Raw genomic sequence first — 18,410 nt, forward strand, 5'->3', positions numbered from 1 at the left:
CGTGCTGCTTGTGACAACACACGTGTAGTTTTGTGCAACTTCTCTTTTAACAAGAACCAGCTCATGCAATAGGACTCAATTAATGATAAATAATTTCACTGATAAAATATAATAAATTCAACTAATTGCCCCACGGGGCAAGGATTGGATCCGCTTCCTGGAGGGACTTTGGGGGAGAATGTTTCCTTATCTTTTTTTTCTAAAAGACAAAGTCTGGTGAATCACTTGACCCACAACATTATTCTTTTTTTGGGATCTGATGTATTTGAGCGACTAACTGCGACTAACTAAATACATAAATGAAATTTATGTATTTCAGAGGCTTTTTTTTCTTTTTCCCACGTAAAATACCTGTGAGATGTTTCAGTTTTTATTGGTGTGAATGAGTGAATGAGTGGTTGATTATTTTGAAACTTCCCTTTTAAACAACTGATATTTTTTTATTATTATTATTATTATTAAATATAGCGAGCCCCACACACCTGCACCTTGAGCTGACGTGTCAGATATTTTTTTTTCTTTTCTGTCAAATTGTTCTTTTTGGTGTTAATTAGGACAAGTTGTTAATATACTCATATTTCTAACCTTTATAAAACAATTCAAAGAACTCTCTGGTTCGGTCCCCCTTTTAGAGAGGGATTTGTTACAGGTTTGTCAAAGTTTAACCAAATGTGTCTTATTTTCAGGAACAGATCTTCGTGTCCCCAATGTTCTCTGTTGTCATGTTTGTCTTTTCGCTTCTATTGAATCTCTTTATTACTGACACAGCTCATTTTCCATTGCTTACCTCTCCAAATGCCTGGAAACATCCTGCAAATAGCAAATCAACTCCTGACCTTTTGTCATTTTCATTTTTATCGGCAACATCTATCTGAAAAGTAAAATGTTTTTGTGAGAAAACAAGGGTTGAAGTCCCATTGCATGAATTTGACTAAGGAAACTTTCCAAAATTTACATGTAAATTGCCCCAGTTGCAAGTATTGGAGTGAAACATATTTGTAGTCAATGACTTAGTTCTCTTTAGAGGACATGAAAACCATTTCGAGCACACTGATCAAGCTGAAAATCAATTTATCTGAGACAGTTGATGATAAAGATGATTTTGCTTCTAAGAGCTGAGCAAATCATTTTTGGCTGGCAGTGAGCCTTATATGGATAGTAAAAAAGTAAAAAAAAAAAAAAAATCTGTTAAAGCAGTCAGTAAGAGAATAGAGAAAAAACCCAGTGGAAAATCCTGGGCACAATGTGGGTGAGAAATGTGAGACACTAGCAGTAAAAAGCTGCAAAACCTGGTGTAATATCTAGTTATTAGAAAATTTGTCCTGCTGCAGAACAAACACGCTGCTGGTGCCTGATTGTTGGTAATTGGGCTTTGTCATAAAAAGGTCTGTCCTCTGTTTTACACTTCAGAGAAGTTTTATTTTCCCTTAAATATCCGTGGAATAAGCTCATGCTTCCATACAGTGAGAACATTTTCTGTTATTTTCCATCTTGGTATCAAATTTTGTTCCCTTATCCTCATGACTAAAGTCTGATAAAACCACAGTGAAGCTGATGGTAGAGCTTTTATTTGTTTCATTTTATCACCATAAACTAATTGTGCATTATTAGGGCATGTTGCAGTTTGAGGTATTAAGGTCTAGTAAGCTTTACGCTTTTTAGACCTCGAGCAGCACATGCACAAGGGTGATTGACAGTGCTAAGACCTTCCTCTTCGCTCTGATTGGTGGATTCTGACAGGGAGAGGTGCATTTCTGGGTAACCCTAACCCAGGGGGAAGGCAGAAGAGCTCAGTCTTTTTCACAGATTATAGTGACAGTTTTAACAAACATGTTAAAAACACTTTATTTATAAGAGTTACATACTGCAACTTTAATATTAATCAAACAGTAACCCCAGTTGGTATATTTTAATTAAAACCTTGAAAATTGGTTCCCTTACTTTGTAAAGCTTTTTTTTTTCTTGGATGCTAAGTAAAGTTAATGGACTGAACATGCCAGATTTCCCCTTATATAAGCATTCAACAACAAGAGCATTTTAATGGCACATTTGCATGAATATAGTGTTAAAAAACTATGGATACTTTATTTTGCCCTAATTCATTTTCCCAGCTCGTGTTAACATTTTTTGTCTTAAAGGCACTTATTAATCAGAATGTTGTCAACAAGTATGACAGACAGGCTCAGTCTCTACACCTATATGTCCTTCCTGCAGGCTGTTCTGTCAGTGAAGCCTGCAGGCGGCAATTTATAGCGGCCGTTCTTCCATTTACCAGAGCTACATTAAAACACTGCTGCACAATTCACAATGCCTCCAAACAGGAATATTTGTAGCCTTAACACTCATCTGCACCACATCAGGACTTTATGTCCTTGCCTTCTGTTGTTGAGTTCTGTTTGTGTCCACATTCAGGCTACCCGATGCCCTTCCGCTCATTCTTAGCTCACCTTTTGGTGCCAAAGAACAGTTGCCATGGAGATTTTACCCATGAGGTTTAGTGGGACAGGCTTATATTCAAAAGCCCTCAACAATCCCGAGCAACCTCTCGCCCTCCCCTTTCTTCCTTTTTATTCCAGACAAAACATAGCAAACCCTTTTTACATTCGCACTGCTCTACTAAAAGGTTAACAGAAATAAAAATTCCAGCACGTGTGATTCGGATGGAGGATCTAACATGTTACCACAGGAACATTGAGTGTCACATTCTTAGTTTTTTTCTTTTTTTTTACTTGTTGAATTCTGTGAGAAACAAAGAGAAGTGGAAATGTTTTGCCTTTTTTAACCAGCTTCCAGTGTGTTTTGTTCTGTTCACATCTCAAAGCCTTTCTCCACTTAATTACATCAGCCACCCCTCTGTGTCATTTCTCACTTCTCTGCACGTTCCCTTATGAAAAAGGAACATAAAGTGCATTTGAGTTCTTGTATTTACACAGATTTGTTTGTTCTGTTCGCATCTTGATCAATGATTGCATCGTCGGTTCTTTATGCCATTGCAGTGCCTGACAAAAGCAGTAATACTCCTTGAACTTTTTTTGCCCTTTCAGTCACAATCTTCAGTGTATTTTTGCAAAATTTTCTTGTAAATAATAGACCCACAGTGAATATTTGTAAAGAGGAAGGACAATTTTTTTTAAATTAAAAGTTCAAATAAAATTCTGCGAATTAGTAGGCATTTTATTCAACCTAATTTATTCTAATTCCTCTGAATATGTAACACCACGATCCAGTGCTTGCCTGCACAGTGAAGGCAGTATGAAGCTGTGGGGATGGGATAGGGATGCTGGACAAGGAACAAGGATGCATCTTAACTCATGCATATCCATACATTGCAAAAGTCGGTGGTGTTAATATTGTTGCAAGCTACTATAATTTCTTGGAACCAAAAGCTATGACTTCTGCTTCCAAGAAATTAAGATTTCAGGGTCCTCCAAAGGCAACTTTCTTGCATTTGAGAAGCAGGTCTTCATTAAAAATCCCTCATGCATTTCTGTTCAAATCTTAGCAATAGAGCTAAAATTAGCAGGAACATTTCTTGGTGAGAGTTTTTATTCCACAGGTGCAAAAAACACCATTGTCTAGTGGTAGCTGTCATAGTGCAGGTTAAAAGGTCAATGACCACATCAATTAGCTCATTAGAGTATTTTTACCTCACCAACATCTGGTTCTACAGCTTTCATATGTTTTTTTTTTTTCTCTTATCTATGTACTGCTGACTCCTAAACTAGAACATCTCCCTCAGGAATAATTCATGTTAGTGGGAACTCTTTGTCCTGAGTATAACATGTACAGAGCTTTTTCAGAATTGTATTTATTTATTTCATCTTCTTTTGCCAGTCTCTACTGATTTTGCCCTGATTTACTGAAGTTTATTTTTTTACTTTTGTTCTTTTGAATATTTCTTTTGGTTTTATTGCTGCATTTTTAACTCAATAGAGTCACTCAGTTGTTTTCCTAAAGTCTTCCTTTAACTAGTCGACTTCTCTTCCCCTTCCCCCTCAGCAACAACAACGTTGAGTGTTGCGATGAGATCCTACAGTGGTAGTGAATAGAGCAAACAAGCTATTACAGGACAGCAAATAGAGACCAATAAAAGCATGAGCCTCTTCCTCCCCTTAAATAATCACTTCTGCACAAAAATCCTATGCTGCTCAATATAAAGGAAGACAGATAACAACATGAGCATCTATGCTCTCTTAAGAAACTACTAAAACGCAAACAAGGTCATACAAGATAAGGTACAGTCTTCTTGTGTGTTAAAACCTTCTTCAGTGCCAGCTAATGAGAAAATAAACATGTGAAGTTGACATGCAGTAGAGGACAGGCCAAAAGTGAAGGAGCTGGGTGACAGCACTGAGTATAAATATTAATTGTGAGCTGCCAAAGAGAATCTGGAAAAGTGCTGCGGTTAGAGCCTTTTGCTTTGTACTGTGCTTTGGCAGAGCAGCTTTCACTCAATCAGCGTTTTATGTTCCAGGAAAGAGAACTTTGTTGGCAGAAAGGTTTGCAAAAAAAAAGAAAAAAAAAAAAACCTCTAATGCATACCAGAAGATGGTAAGGGTGATTAGTCACTTGAGTAAAGATTTGCATGCACCTAGGATCTTAGGAGAGAAGGGCTTTCAAACATCTCAGTGTAGTTTTACAACCAAGTGATCATATTATGAGAATTAACAAGCCTTTTCTATTAAACCTAAAATAAAAATATGATTTTTATTTTTGGCTCAATGTATGCATGAGGGCATTTATGCAAAGAGCTTTAATTCTGGGACTTGGCCCTGAGAAAACCTTGTGCCTATCATCTACTTTATTAAAGATCCAATATCCTGTCCTCAAAGATGTGATTGGTCTTAAGGTCATATGAGATAAAAATAAAAAAAATTCCCAGTATCTCCTAAATGAAATGCACTTTAGTATTTCCCATTTTCTTGGTGATAACTCCCATATCTATAGCCATTTATCAGCTCTGCCTGAGTGGACGTTTCTTCTGTGGGATACAACAACACAAGAAAACACCATACATCTTGAGCTGATTGGTCCAAATCTGTGAACTATATGAGGGCGATGGGTTTATGTGAATAGTTATAGACTTCAATCTAGATGTCTTATTTAGACAGGTAATGTAATAAGTTGCACTTAGACATTGTTGTCATAATGCAAATGAATCAATAGGCCACTTTTAAAGATGGCCCGGATTGCAGAATAATTCATTTTTATTAGACAGTTTGAAGATACAACTGATCAGAGTTATGCAGCATGACATTCAGATTTTCCTTGCAGGGAAATGGAAGTACACATAACATTACGTTTTATTGTCCTTTTCATGTTTATTGGCTCGCTTTAAGAGTTTGTTTTTCATCCTCTCAACCTCAAAACTACATTGTTGCTGGAGTCAGAAGAGAGCAAAGTCATTACTGCACCCCAAGTTTCTTTTAGTGGTTGGTTTCCACCCTGTTTTTTTGTTGTTTTTTTATCAGCTTTCACAACATGACACAGTTGAACTGAGCTCACTTTGTTTCAGGATGAAAGAGGTGTTGGTGTTTGTTTGTTCTGCTGTTTTTAGCCATGTGACAATCTAAAAATGGCCTGTCTGCGAATGTCAAGGTGTGTGTGTGAGTGAGTGTTTTTTTGAGACTTCCTTTCTAATCATCTTTATGCATGAATATTTATGCATGGCAGTATCTTACATCTGATGTACATAAACTATCCTGAAATCATGTGGATCTTTTTGTGGGTATTTTTCACACCGTATAGAATCCTGCCTTTCTCACACTCTTCCACCTACTGCACACCCTGAGCTCACTCTAGTGTCTACCAAATTCTTAGCATAAAAATATGAGATTCCTGCCCCCTAGTGGCTCTCTTCCTTCCCTTGTCCTAATGAAGAGCTTCATCTTTAAAGATGCCAGATCTCAAATTAGTCAACTGCTTCTCATCTGCATTTATCATCAGATAGGAAACGACCTTCTCCAGCACCAAGCTGCTTTATGCCAACAAAAATAGCGAAACCTGGACTGCCAAAGTTGAATGTCTGAAATGTTATACTTTTCCAGATGTGGATAAGTATAGAAAATGAAAATAGATTCTGAAAAACAAGTGCATTTCCAGACTTTAATCCCACTACCAGTACATATCTATTAATCCATCCATCCATCTGACCTGAGCGCTTTGCTCCATGTTTTCTCTATCTACTCATTTTCCCGTCCTGTAAAACTGAATATTACCACTCGCAAAAAGAACAAAAAAGAAAGAAATGTGGTCATAAAAAGAACAGGGAGCTCTGGAAAACTATGGAAATTTGACATAAAAAACAATTCAAAGGAAACTATCTACCACCAGCCCATCTACTCTGGGCTCCTTTAAAGCATGGATTTTGTAAATATGTGAATTGTACACTGCACCTTTTCATCTCCTTACTTTTTTTCCTCAAATGGCTGAAAACACAGCTCTCTTTTTTCTCTATTCAGAAGTGTGTTAAGTGTGGCATTTATCAAATGATGGCTCTTTCTTTCAGCCCACTTTCTTTTCATCTTATTTTGCCTGTTCACCTTCGGATGGGCCTAATCGGACAGCAGTTGATTAGCATTTTCTATGGCAGGTAGCCAAACGAGACAAAGGAGCTTGTTCCAACAACATAAAGGATCGTGTATCTCAGCAACCCAACGGCTAGTCTGCTGTTCATCTGCATCATCATTTGATTAACAGCAGACAAAAGAAAGCTTTGTTCTTGTATTAATCACTGCATCCTCAGTCGCCCATTGTGCTTTGCTTCAGTGGGAGTAAGTTGCTCTCTGATCTTGTGTGTGGCCTCTCTCGGCAGATCTCTGCTTTCCAAAAACTCCCGCTGGTGTGTATTTTTGGTGATTTTGATATGAAAGCTTTCCGTCTTATTGCTGTGGGCTGTTTTAGATTATAATGTAAATCCCTTTGGCCTTTCGAGGATGTTTTTGTTTTGTTTTGTTTTTAAAGAGAGATTTTAACATGCAGCCACACAAACAAATTGGTGTTGTTGGATATTTATGAGTGCATCCTCAATCGGCTCCTTTCAACTGGATTCTGTTCTAATTTTACTCGTATTCCCTTTATCGTTATAATAGTGGGTGTTTATGTTTACAAAAAGCAGTGATCCCTCATGGCCATTCACAGTCTCCAGTATTAGTCTGCATGGCAGGCAAAGGAACTGCTGGGGTTTTGGGAAAAAGTCTGAGTCATTACAAAGACTCAGATGGTTACTTTCATTTCCCCTTTTAAAGAAAAAGAAGCGTCTGTAGGGTCTGGGAAGGATGGCACACAGACGTTCATGCAGAAACGAGTGTGTTCCTGTTGCTGAGCAAAGCACACAGTGGGAGTCTGTATTACTCAGCCTCTTGTAGCAGGTTTTTGGAGCAGAAACTGTGAAGTTAAGTTTCAAGAAGCTGTGTGTAAGATATTTCAACTGGCACTGTTCATGGGTGAATTTTTTTTTTCTCCTGGTCTCTGGTTTGTTAGTTTTATTTTTTCTGTATGTATGTTTTTACTGTGTTGCTGGGACTGTAGCATGTTAACATATACAGTCGTTCGCTCTTGTGAACTAGTCCTAATTTTGTCAAGTTCCACCTTTAAAGGCTTGCTACAGTCTTGTACTGGTACTAGCACAATATTTACTGCTAGTGAACTGTACATGCAATTTAATATCAACACAACTTTATATTGTGCATTCTCCCTTGGTTTTCTCTGCATTGTGTGTATTGTTGGCTAGTGAAACATGCCACAGAGGATTGACCTGGACCTGTCCAATAAGCAAATTTTGGTGCAACCCGGCTCCAGTTTCGAGTTGGGATCGGGTTTTAAATCTAAACTCTAACATGCAACAGTTTGCGTACAATTCACTATTTGAAGCATCATTAAAAGCAGACATTAAAAATGTCTCTAAGGGTCTTTTCAGCCTATGTTTTTTATTGAAGAAAATGAAAATAAAAAGTTATTTAAACATTCTTGAAAGATAAAAAAAAGTCCTACACATACGCATTTATAACTGTATTATGTTGATAAAATTGTAACATAAGCTTAATTTTACAATCAATCTAAATTAAAATAAGCTAATATCACCATCTAAAAGTAGTGAAAACAACACATTTTTTTAAGAACAAACAACCACTGCAAACACAAATGTTTTCTTCAAATATGCCATTTGACAGCTGCCTGGCGCCTGCTCAGCCTGACTCACCAAGAGCTCAGCGCCGAGCCTTCTTTCTAATAAAGTGACTGATCATGTCCTCGAAGACTAGCCAAATGGCTTTCAATGTACAATATGGCAAGACTGTAAAGCCTGTCTTGAGACATAGTGCACCTCAGATTCTTTTTTTCAGTTTTACTGAAGCTCTCTCCCCACCAGCACCCGTCACAGGCAACGTACAAAATGTAAAGCAATGCAGACTTATCCAAAAACGTTGCAATTTGCTAATTGCATGTATCAGACCAGATCATGTCTGCACGTTTGCAGTTAACAATAGTCACCCAACTCAGCAACTTTCTTGCTATATTTAGCAACATTTCAGTAAAAAAAAAAAAAATGGTTTTGGCCAAAATCAGGCTTTTTAAAGATGGGCGATCAGCCACAAACAGCAATCGGTGCACGTCTACTTACAAGGGATTGTATTGGTGAAATCACAAGGTAAAAGACAAAATCCACAAACTACTGGAAAGACTGTTTCTGATCACAGATAGTTATTTCCCCCATCCATATATTTGTTGCGTTTTAAAACGGCAAGGTACATGTCATCTCCAGGACAACTGAACAAAATGAAGAGGTGAATGCTGTGAAACAGAGAGTGAAGGAGGAGAGAATAGAGCGACAGAGCAGAGAAGAGGGCGCGGGAAACAACAGAGGAGAGACAAGAGGGGCACAAAATGCACTGGGAGCAGTGGAGTGGAGGCGAAAGAGGGTAGACGAGGGATGTGGGGAGATGGCACTCTGATGTAATTAAAGTGGCCTGTTTGAAAGGCTGCACCTCTCCCCCAAGCCTCCACATATGAAAGGTTTAGGAGTTTATGAATACAGTATGGATGCAGTGGGAGAGAGGCGGCGGTGTCACAGGGAGAACTGCAGCGTGATATTGTTAATAAGGAACCTAAGTGCATCTGTGCTGCCCCAATTACACGAAATGACTAGCTGGCAGATGAGAGGCACATGTATTGCTTAAACTAGGATTTTCCCTCATAGCAAGTCCTTTAAGATTAGGCACCTAGCTGCTAATGTTTATTCCCAATCAGTCAAAACAAAGAAATGTATAAAATCTTCTAATCTTAGTTTAACGTTACCTCGGAGGCCTCTATTTTTTTTAAGAATAATGTTTTTAATAAAACTTGTTAAACATTTGCAGTACCAGCAGGTGGTGATAACATTGTTTCTGACATTAGAATCTAAAAGAACAAGGCTAAGCATTGTTAGACTGAAGATTCTCTCATACCCACACAGGGTTAAGCAGATGTGGTTTTAACATGTACATCATGCTCTACATATAAAACCATAGTATTTAGTAATATAATGATTTTTTAAATTTAATTTCCCGAAGAGTTAAGCTAATGTTGGTAAGTTTTTCTCTGCTTTGACATGCCTCGTTGACAGTTCGTCTAGTAGTTTGATTCGGTTCCAGTAAATCATGTGATGGTGCCCTGTATCAGAAGCTCAACTTTTTCTTTTGAAGATTGTACATTTTTATTATGTTCTTTTATCTGTTCTCTCCCACACACACACGCACACACACACACGCACACACACACACACACACACACACACACACACACACACACACACACACACACAGATGTCTGGGAAAGATGTGCAGAGCAGGTCAATGTTTTAAAAACACTCAGACAGGAAGGTTGAGTTGTAAACACAGTCTTTCTTTCACTCTTAACCTCATTTCAAAAAGCACAAAATTTCAGATTTGTTAGTTTAACAAAATAACAGGTACAGCCTGCAATGTAACTTTCTGAGCAATGTAACTGAAAATGCTGAGTTTGTAGTGAACTGCCAGCTGCAGAAGTCTGAGTTTTGCCGTGGACTCTGATCAACTAAAACACAATCAGGACATCACTAGTTTAAACTTCACATCTACTAGTTTTTCCTATTTTACCTGTTACTTTCAGGTATTTGTATTTCAACAAATATTTATGTAAAGTTTGCTGCTTCATGGCTAAGCAGTTATCATTTGCTTACATCAGAAGTACTTTGTGGATTTTATATACTTTCAGCTGGAAAAAAAGGTCAACATGGAGGCTTATTTCCCCGCAGCTGCGCTTTGTAAAATATTTGTTTTTATGTTGCAGCAAAGAGTTTGTTAAGAGAATGAGGAATGTGTTTATCGCTGACTGATCAACAGTATCTTTGTCGACTGTTTAAAACTAACTTAACAGTGTTTTTATGAGCTAAATGCCAGAGCTGGATGTTGAACTTCCCCTAAATTAATTATATCATGTAGTACTAAAAGCAGATCCTAAAATCTACAAACCAAAACATACAAGTAAAAAAAAATTAAAATATAATATTATGCATTTACATAACCATTTCAGTTTTCTTTCCTTTTGTGTTTTAGCAGAATTTTAAAAGGATTTTGCATGTAAATCTTGCAAATAAATTCCAGCAATTCCTGCATAGTATTTCATTGTAGCAACTACATATCTGATCATCAAAAGTGATGGAATATTAGCATACATCAGAAGAATATTGCATTTGAGTGCTTTTTTTTTATTTATTTTTTTTTGCCCTGCTCATATTCATTCATGTGCCCTGTACTCAGCATCTTTGATCAGTTTAGCCTTCCGAGACTTTGATGTGTGAAGTCATTCATTACTGTAATTCAATTTGGAGGTACCCGACGGTAAGAGTTTACAATTCAAATTGTTAAATACCAAGTTTGAGTGTGAGCTGAAAGGTCCTGGCTAGGGATTTGGTGTAATTTAAGCTTAGAGTTCAAAGCAAAACCATTGAACAGGACATCCAAAGTACTGTAGGTGTAAGGAACAAAAAAAAAAAAAAAATCAAAATATACTAAAGTTCTGAAACAAAAACTTTGAGCAAGTACATAAAGTGTAAATAGACGGTGAAAGATTGAGAGAGAGAGAGAAGTGAAACATGTTCAAACCATAAAAAGCTGAAGGTACACTGTTTCAGGCAAAAGAAAGACAAAAACAGGTAAAATAAAAAAAAACAAGGTCACACAAACACATAGATACAAGAGATTTTCAGCAAAAAACGAACAAAAGAATTGTACAAATCTGGAAAAAGGAAAATACATTAAGTTGTTTTTAGCAGCGCATATTTTGAAAAACAAAATGTTATTAACCTCACTTTTTTGTGTTTTTTTTTTTTGTATATAATCCTTACAGCTTACCTTTTTCTGTTGCTAGAGCTAATATGGTTAAAAGACAGATTCCAAAACTCAATCACAGACATAGCAGGGGACCAGAGACTCCTGGGACCCCCCTCTCCTCTGGCAGAAAAGCGGGGCCTGCGCCTGTCTCCACCCTTTTTCTTTTCAGTCAGTGTGTCATTTGCGGCAGGCTTTCAGGGCTCCGTCACAAATCTTTTCGAAGATGCTCCCATTGTTCGCGTTACAGCATTATGAGATTCCTTTGTGTGCGTTTCTCTTTGCTCCCAGAAGACTTCAATGAATCTTGAAAGCAGCATAGGTTGGCAGTGGTGGGATCTCTTTATTTTAGCTTTTTGTTTTGTGTTTTTTTTTTCTTTTTCTGCTAGGTAATTATGTGAATAATTCCTCTTTGTTTTGGCCTTTCTCTGCTGAGGGTTCGGCGTGTGATTAATTGGTAGCGTGAAGGACCGACCAATTTTAAATCACAAGGGAGGGACCTGTGGGTCTTGTTTTATTGGCTGTTTTTTCTTCCTTTGGTTGGGACAGCATGCGGGTGGAGCATCTGAATTAGATTAAATTTAATTAAGGCATGGGCCCCCTGACTGCAGTGGTACATTACAAAGGCTGTATGCCAGGATAGTTGTTGGTAGGTATTCAACAATGTGTGCGAACACAGTTACTCACACACTGAAGAAGCTCCCTGAGGCCCTCAAGGTCAGATAGACAGAGGAAAAAAGCACTGTGCTGTCTGAAAGGAAAGAAAAACACAGAAAATCAAGATTTATCATTTGTAAGGGTGCTTGTTTTTCCGCATTGTACTCTCAGAAAAAAAATTGTGCGACATACATATTCTTTATTTATCAAGGCAAAAGAAATACTCATTGAAATATAATATTTCTTTCAAGACAGATCTCAGCAATTGCATCAGGCTTTTAGTGACTGTTTAATAGCATTTGTACATATTCACAAACAAATCACTCGTGATCTATTGAAAGGACAAAAATCTGACATCTTTATTTTCTACTTTTCCATTTAGCAACCTTCATTACATGTCAGCGTAAGGAATATATCTGCGTATGTCTCACGATTAGATTTTATTTAATCAGCAAGAATTAGTAACCAATATTAAGAAGCAGCTATATAACTAATACATTTTGTAATAATTAACAAACCAAACTAACATTAACATAATAAAATGATTGCAATTTCAGTACAGGAATATGCTGTTGCCCAAATCAGAAAGGTGGAGTCTTAGCCAATCACAGCTCTCTTACACAGCAAAGTCCGATATGAGGATACTTATAAATCAGTGAGAGGAACTCAATCATTTGGGGCATTTCTCCTAAAGTGATGAAGCAAGTTTGCTCAATCAAATGGAAGAACCATGAAATACTTTTATCTGCTAGTTGTAACAGTAAAGTAGGAAATCGTTAAAAGCTGATTTAATTGCTTATCAATATTTGACCTCAGTGTGGTTTACTTAATGATCTGCTTCTATATTACATTTTATCGATCAACACTAACATAAGCTTTAAGTATTTTATTTTTGAAACTTTCAGCTCATTTTTACCTTGGTGCCAACAATTTGCTTCGGAAAATTAAAGATCGGGTAAGAAAAAAAAAAAGTTGATTAAACATGTCGATTTCCATGAATCATGTGGATCGCTGTCTTTGGTTGTCCATGTGGAATGAAATGCATAAAGCAAATAGCAGCTTGGTTTTGTATTTTGCACTACATTAAAGGTTCTTTGGAAACTCCATGTGCAGGATTTCAGCTCCAGTGCGTAAACAAACCGTATACTACCTTCAAAAGGCTTCAAAGTGACAAAGTGGATCAAAATGAGTCACATTGGCCTGCTTTATTTTGTTTTCCCTGTTCTCGCTGCTCTTTAAATGTGGAACTGGTTCAAACGCCGTTTTATTTATAAGCCCGTAAGTGTATCCATGCCTGCGATGATTCAAAAAGCTGCAAGATGGCTTCCTGCTCGCAATTTTCTTGCTATCAAATCCCTCCAGAAGGAAATGTTTTTTTTTAGACTACTGATTTAAACTTGAGATTTCCTGTAATGGTCATTTCCTGGCAAGCATTCTGGGTAATATCCTCGACAGCCTGCTTGATGGCTGGTAGACAGAGACTGGTTTACGTTCCAGGCGATGCACATGAACTTTTAAGTAGCACCACAGAAGCCTGGACGACGAAGCTTAGAAAGCCTCCATTAGAGTGTTTTTAAGCTTTTTTTATGTGACGTGCAGACGTTTGATGTTCGCAGTCCCCTGAGGCAGAAGTTTAATTTGAAGTGAAACGGCAACTGTAAAATACTTTTATGTAGCTCGTTCCTCATTAGCACATGCTTTCTGCAGCTCTGTAATAAATAAGATTCCTTCCCTTCGCTCTTCTTCTCTGCTTAATACAACAGTGGTGTCGGCTGATAAGCTGAAACACCATTTACACGAGCCCCATGCCAAGTGCCTGATTGAAATTCTCTCACTGTAATATCAGTCAGTGGAAATGTTTAAGTGCTATTCCCTCATCCTATCCAGGATAATAAGCTGCAGTGCTCTCTGGCTTTATAGTCGTCCCACTCCTCCTTTAAGCTAGTAGTTTGGCTCGCTCTGAGTTTGTTCCTCCCAGCCCGAGCTTTCATTGTGGCCAATAAGTTTCCTGCACTTCCAAGTGTTTTTCAGAGTCCTTATGTGACTGTGACAAACATGGCGGTGTGTGACAGCTGCCGGTGTTCTGCAGGCCATCTCTCATCGTTGATGCGGAGCAAGTTGCATTCGATATCGGAGTGCTAGGGGTGGCTTTGTTCTCACAAAGACTCATTTACTTTCTGTCTCTGTTCTGGTTCCTTCATATTAGCCCTCAACAAGTCTCAGCAGTGATCCATGACTTGTCCTTTATGTCTCATGGAGCTCATTGGGCCTCACCTCTCATCTCCAAGAGGGGCTTTTGTTATTGAATCACGCAGGATATATTTCAAAATGATTGTGAAAACAATTTACTGCTTTGTATTCACGGCTGTCTCCTTCGCTCCTGTCTCTGTTCCCCCCGGCTCGCTTCAACTTCACGCCTCATCTTCCTGTTTCCTCAGCCTCTGTATCTAAATCCTTCCTTCCTCCCCTACAGCATCCCTGTTTATATCAGGAAACACACCCTATCATCTGTTTTCTCTTCTCCTTTTTCTTCCACACAGAAGCTCCTGGCTTTGTGACACTGGACCACAGTCTGCGCTATTACCCCAGCATCACATACGGTGTCATCGGCAGCGCCATCATCTTCGTCCTGGTGGTGGCCCTGTTGGCCTTGGTGCTTCATCACCAGAGGAAACGGAGCGTCCTGTTGCCCAGGAGCGTAAGGGGGAGCACGCATCACCACCAGCCCCTCCTGCTGTCCCGACTGGTCATCCTGGACCGGGGTCACGCTAATGCCAGAGGTCTGGGTCTCAGCCCCGGCTCCAGCAGTGCTGCGGGCCAGTACACCGCAGCTCCTCAAGCTTTGCATCTGCTGTCCGGGGCCATGTATCCCTCCTCAGTGTCCTTAGACTCGCCTCCCTCTTACTCTGAATCGGTTCTGGATGTCAGGTAAATGAACGTTCTTGGTATTTTGCACCTTAAAATCTGTTTTAGTACAACAACTAGCCTATTATGAGGTTTATTCGACTACATAAGCCGAATAAACAGACTTGTATAGCCTTTTCCCCCCGGCTCTTCATCTCCACAGCTCATCTTCCTCTGTGTCTAAATCTTTCCTGCCTACCCCTCGAATAAACAGGCTTATAAATAGCCCTTTTATTTGAGGGCTGATATTTGAACAATAAGAAAAAAGTTTTACAAGATTAAGGTTTCCTAAAATATTTTCCAGACATATGTTGTTGTTGTTTTTTACTTATTTCTTCTTTTGTATAAAAAAAGCACCTCTTGTTTAATTTGCATAGTGATTTGACAAAGTTTTCACACTCATTGAAGTTTTATTACATACTTTAGAACCACAAATAATAGATTTTTATTGGGATTTTGTCTACAGACTAATACAAAGTATTGTATAATTGTGAAGTGGAACAAAGGATGAGGAAGGTTCTCAAAATCCTTTGCAAGAAAATGTAACAATGTATTTATCATTTTAAAAAATATATGAAAATAAGAACAGATAGTGTGTGTATTTGTACTGACACAAAATATGCTCTCAATTGACCGCACAACCTTCTTATATCATAACTATGAGTCCGGAGCCACATTGGACCTGGACTCCTCTGATTAACACTCACTGTTCAGTTCGATTAGATGTTGCTTACAGGTATCAAAGTAAAGGGAGATAAATACATAAACACACCAATTTTTTTCATTTAGGTAATTGAAATAGATTTCGAAAACCATGTGTCATTTTTCTTTCACTTCCCATTTATATGGTACTTTTTATTTGTTACGTAAAACTTAATTGAAGTTTGATGTTATAATGTGACAGTACGAAAAGGTTGGTGCCGTACGAAAACTTTTACAAGGCACTCTGTGTAATTGCTCTGTAAAGTCTCAATGTGCTTTGTTTCTCCCTAGTCGACCTCCTTGGTTTGACCTCCCCCCTCCGCCTTACGTCAAAGACAGCGAACTTTCTTCAGAGGGAAATCTTCCTCAGTACGACGATCTGCAGGATGGTCTGAGCCATCGCACGTCGCCGGGCTCTGCATCCCCACCTCCCAGGATGCTTCCCCCGGACTCGCAGACGGGTCCCAGTCCTACGGAGGAGTCAGACCAGCTGTAGCCCCGTCATGTATACTGATTGGACTTTGGACAGTCAAACAGCTGGATTCACTAATCCAGCCATATAGAGCTGTCAAAGACTAAAGGACAGTCCTAAATAAAGACCCTTAGGAAAAGATTCGGGAGAGTTAATCAACTTCAAAAGGGTCCAAAACTGGCTGCCTTCACTTCAGCCTGCTGAAGCTCCAGCATTTCTCCTGTAGACTGAACCCGTGTGCTGGTTCCCTCTGCTGGCATGATAGGTTAATTACATTTCAAAGTGTTCAGTTGGTTTTAATTCAGTTCCTTGAAGACATTTTATCTATTATACTTATCAGTGAATATACTGAAGACTACAAAGAAGAAATCAACTGCTTGTCTTTGTTGTGGTACACTTCTGATTAGCGTAGGATGAGTTTTGCTATATTTTAAAATACTCCACAATGTGCCTATTTGCATTTAAAATATAATTAAATTAGATTTAGCTTAAATTCCCAGTTCATCAAATGAACCATCATATGAGACATACAGACACAAACTAATATCTTGCTGCTTGTTTGAAACAATTTTAAACAGATCAGCTTAGGCTTTTTTTTTTCTTTTTACTCAAATATTTTCCTTTGTGTCTCATCTTGCCATTTAGTTAAATACCAATAACAATATGTAATAGGACCACCTATGTTTTAGGAGACGATGTTTGTACTTGATGTTCTAAAATCATTCCTCTAAGCAGAAGAACCGAGACGTTTGGATCCGAGACGTTTGGATCCTGTAAGACCAACAGGGTTCAATCTGCTTTATATTCCATAAGAATGCAAAGGGGAAAATGTGGTTTGACAAAATATGTTATTGCTTATTTGATTTTCTAAAAGAAAAATGTATGAACTTTTAAAATAGAAACAAGTTCTGTATTTTTTTTTTTTTTTCAATGATTTAGAAACAAATTAAATTGTCACATCCCAGCTTGAGTTGAACATTTTAGCCATCGGTACAATATATATATATATTTTTTTTTTTTCCTTCCATTTCAGGGATGGGACAAGTAATAACACAAACAGCCATTAGATTCTATACTACCTTTTTTATTTTCTTTCAAATTTGGAACAACAGCTGGGTGTGAGGTAGAAAAGGCATTAGACTGAAATGCACATGTAAAGAAATTGTGCACAAGACAAAACAAATCAATCTATTTAAAACAGAACACTACTTAGAATGTGAAGTAAAATATGATTGTGTTGTAAGACCTTCTAGGTCTCATTTGTACCTTCCTTTCCTTTTATAATGCAATTAATTCTGGTACAAAAGCAAATGAAACCAAATATATGAATACTAAAAGTTTACCAATAAAAGAAACAACTATGCGTTTGTAATTTTATCACCAAAACGACTGCAAATGTTTGATTGGGTGAAACTGGACATGAGTCTCAGGTCGAATTCCCACCAGTGTTGATCTCGGTTTTGATTTGAGGGTTTGTTGTGATCAAGTCCTTCTTCATTTCTGATTTTTAGTCCTAACTTTATCTATCCACACAAATCCCACATCTGTGAAGTTTTCTTTCATGATTTCTTTGTTCTATGTAGTGTGTACATTTGAAGTAAAACAAATTTACGATTCATATCCTGAGTTGATATTTATTTTTTTCTACTGTCAAACTAAATGTCTTATTGGTTGTTGGTCAGGCTTTTCTCTTGACCAATAGCTTAGAAGCATGTACTTAAGATACTAAATTATCCATAATCAGCGTGTTTAGACGCTGATTATGGACTGATTAGATAAAGGGTTGTCAAAGTTTAGACTCTGAAGCGGAATACTGCTTTCGCTTATTTGAACTTACACCAGTATCCAGATAAAAAGAACGAGAAAGAGATGCTGTACAGATCTACTGTAGTCAGCTGCTAGAACTGACTACAGTAGATCTGGATGTCAAAAGTGATGTCAGCATTAACATAATTTGACTAGTTGGTTTGGTGGGGGGTTGCAAGTATTCATTATATTATATTATATTATATTATATTTATTATATAAAGCCTGCAGATCTGTTCTGGTACAGATAATTTTCCTTCAATTCAACAATTGAATTACTCAAAAACATGTTAGATTCTAACTACTGAGTTGAAGTTTAGACACAAGGAGAGTTTATCAACTCCTATTTTGTTAATAATCAAATGAAATGTTAAAACATCTGCAAAACCTACACTTCATAAGCAGATCAACAACATGTGCATTTCACAGAACCAGCTTGCCCAAACATTTAACTTCTACAAGCTCAAATTGAGCAAATTCAGATACACATTATTAATAGAGATGTAGTTTCACAGCTTTTTGTG

At 37.8% G+C, this 18,410-nt stretch overlaps 1 protein-coding gene across 1 annotated transcript in view; it reads left to right on the top strand.

The window, feature by feature from the left end:
• ldlrad3 (low density lipoprotein receptor class A domain containing 3) overlaps positions 1-17,698 on the top strand; it is a 100,750-nt gene extending 83,052 nt beyond the window's left edge. Inside the window, exons 5-6 of the mRNA XM_088006344.1 lie at positions 14,543-14,930; positions 15,900-17,698. Of these exons, the coding sequence (XP_087862470.1) occupies positions 14,543-14,930; positions 15,900-16,104 (593 nt within the window). The 3' untranslated portion in view covers positions 16,105-17,698. The remainder of the gene's footprint in view (positions 1-14,542; positions 14,931-15,899) is intronic.
• Positions 17,699-18,410: the final 712 nt, after the last annotated feature.

The sequence above is a fragment of the Poecilia mexicana genome, unplaced genomic scaffold (genome assembly GCF_051168715.1).
Source record: "Poecilia mexicana isolate PSO_F unplaced genomic scaffold, ASM5116871v1 scaffold_6, whole genome shotgun sequence".
NCBI classification, from domain to species: domain Eukaryota; kingdom Metazoa; phylum Chordata; class Actinopteri; order Cyprinodontiformes; family Poeciliidae; genus Poecilia; species Poecilia mexicana.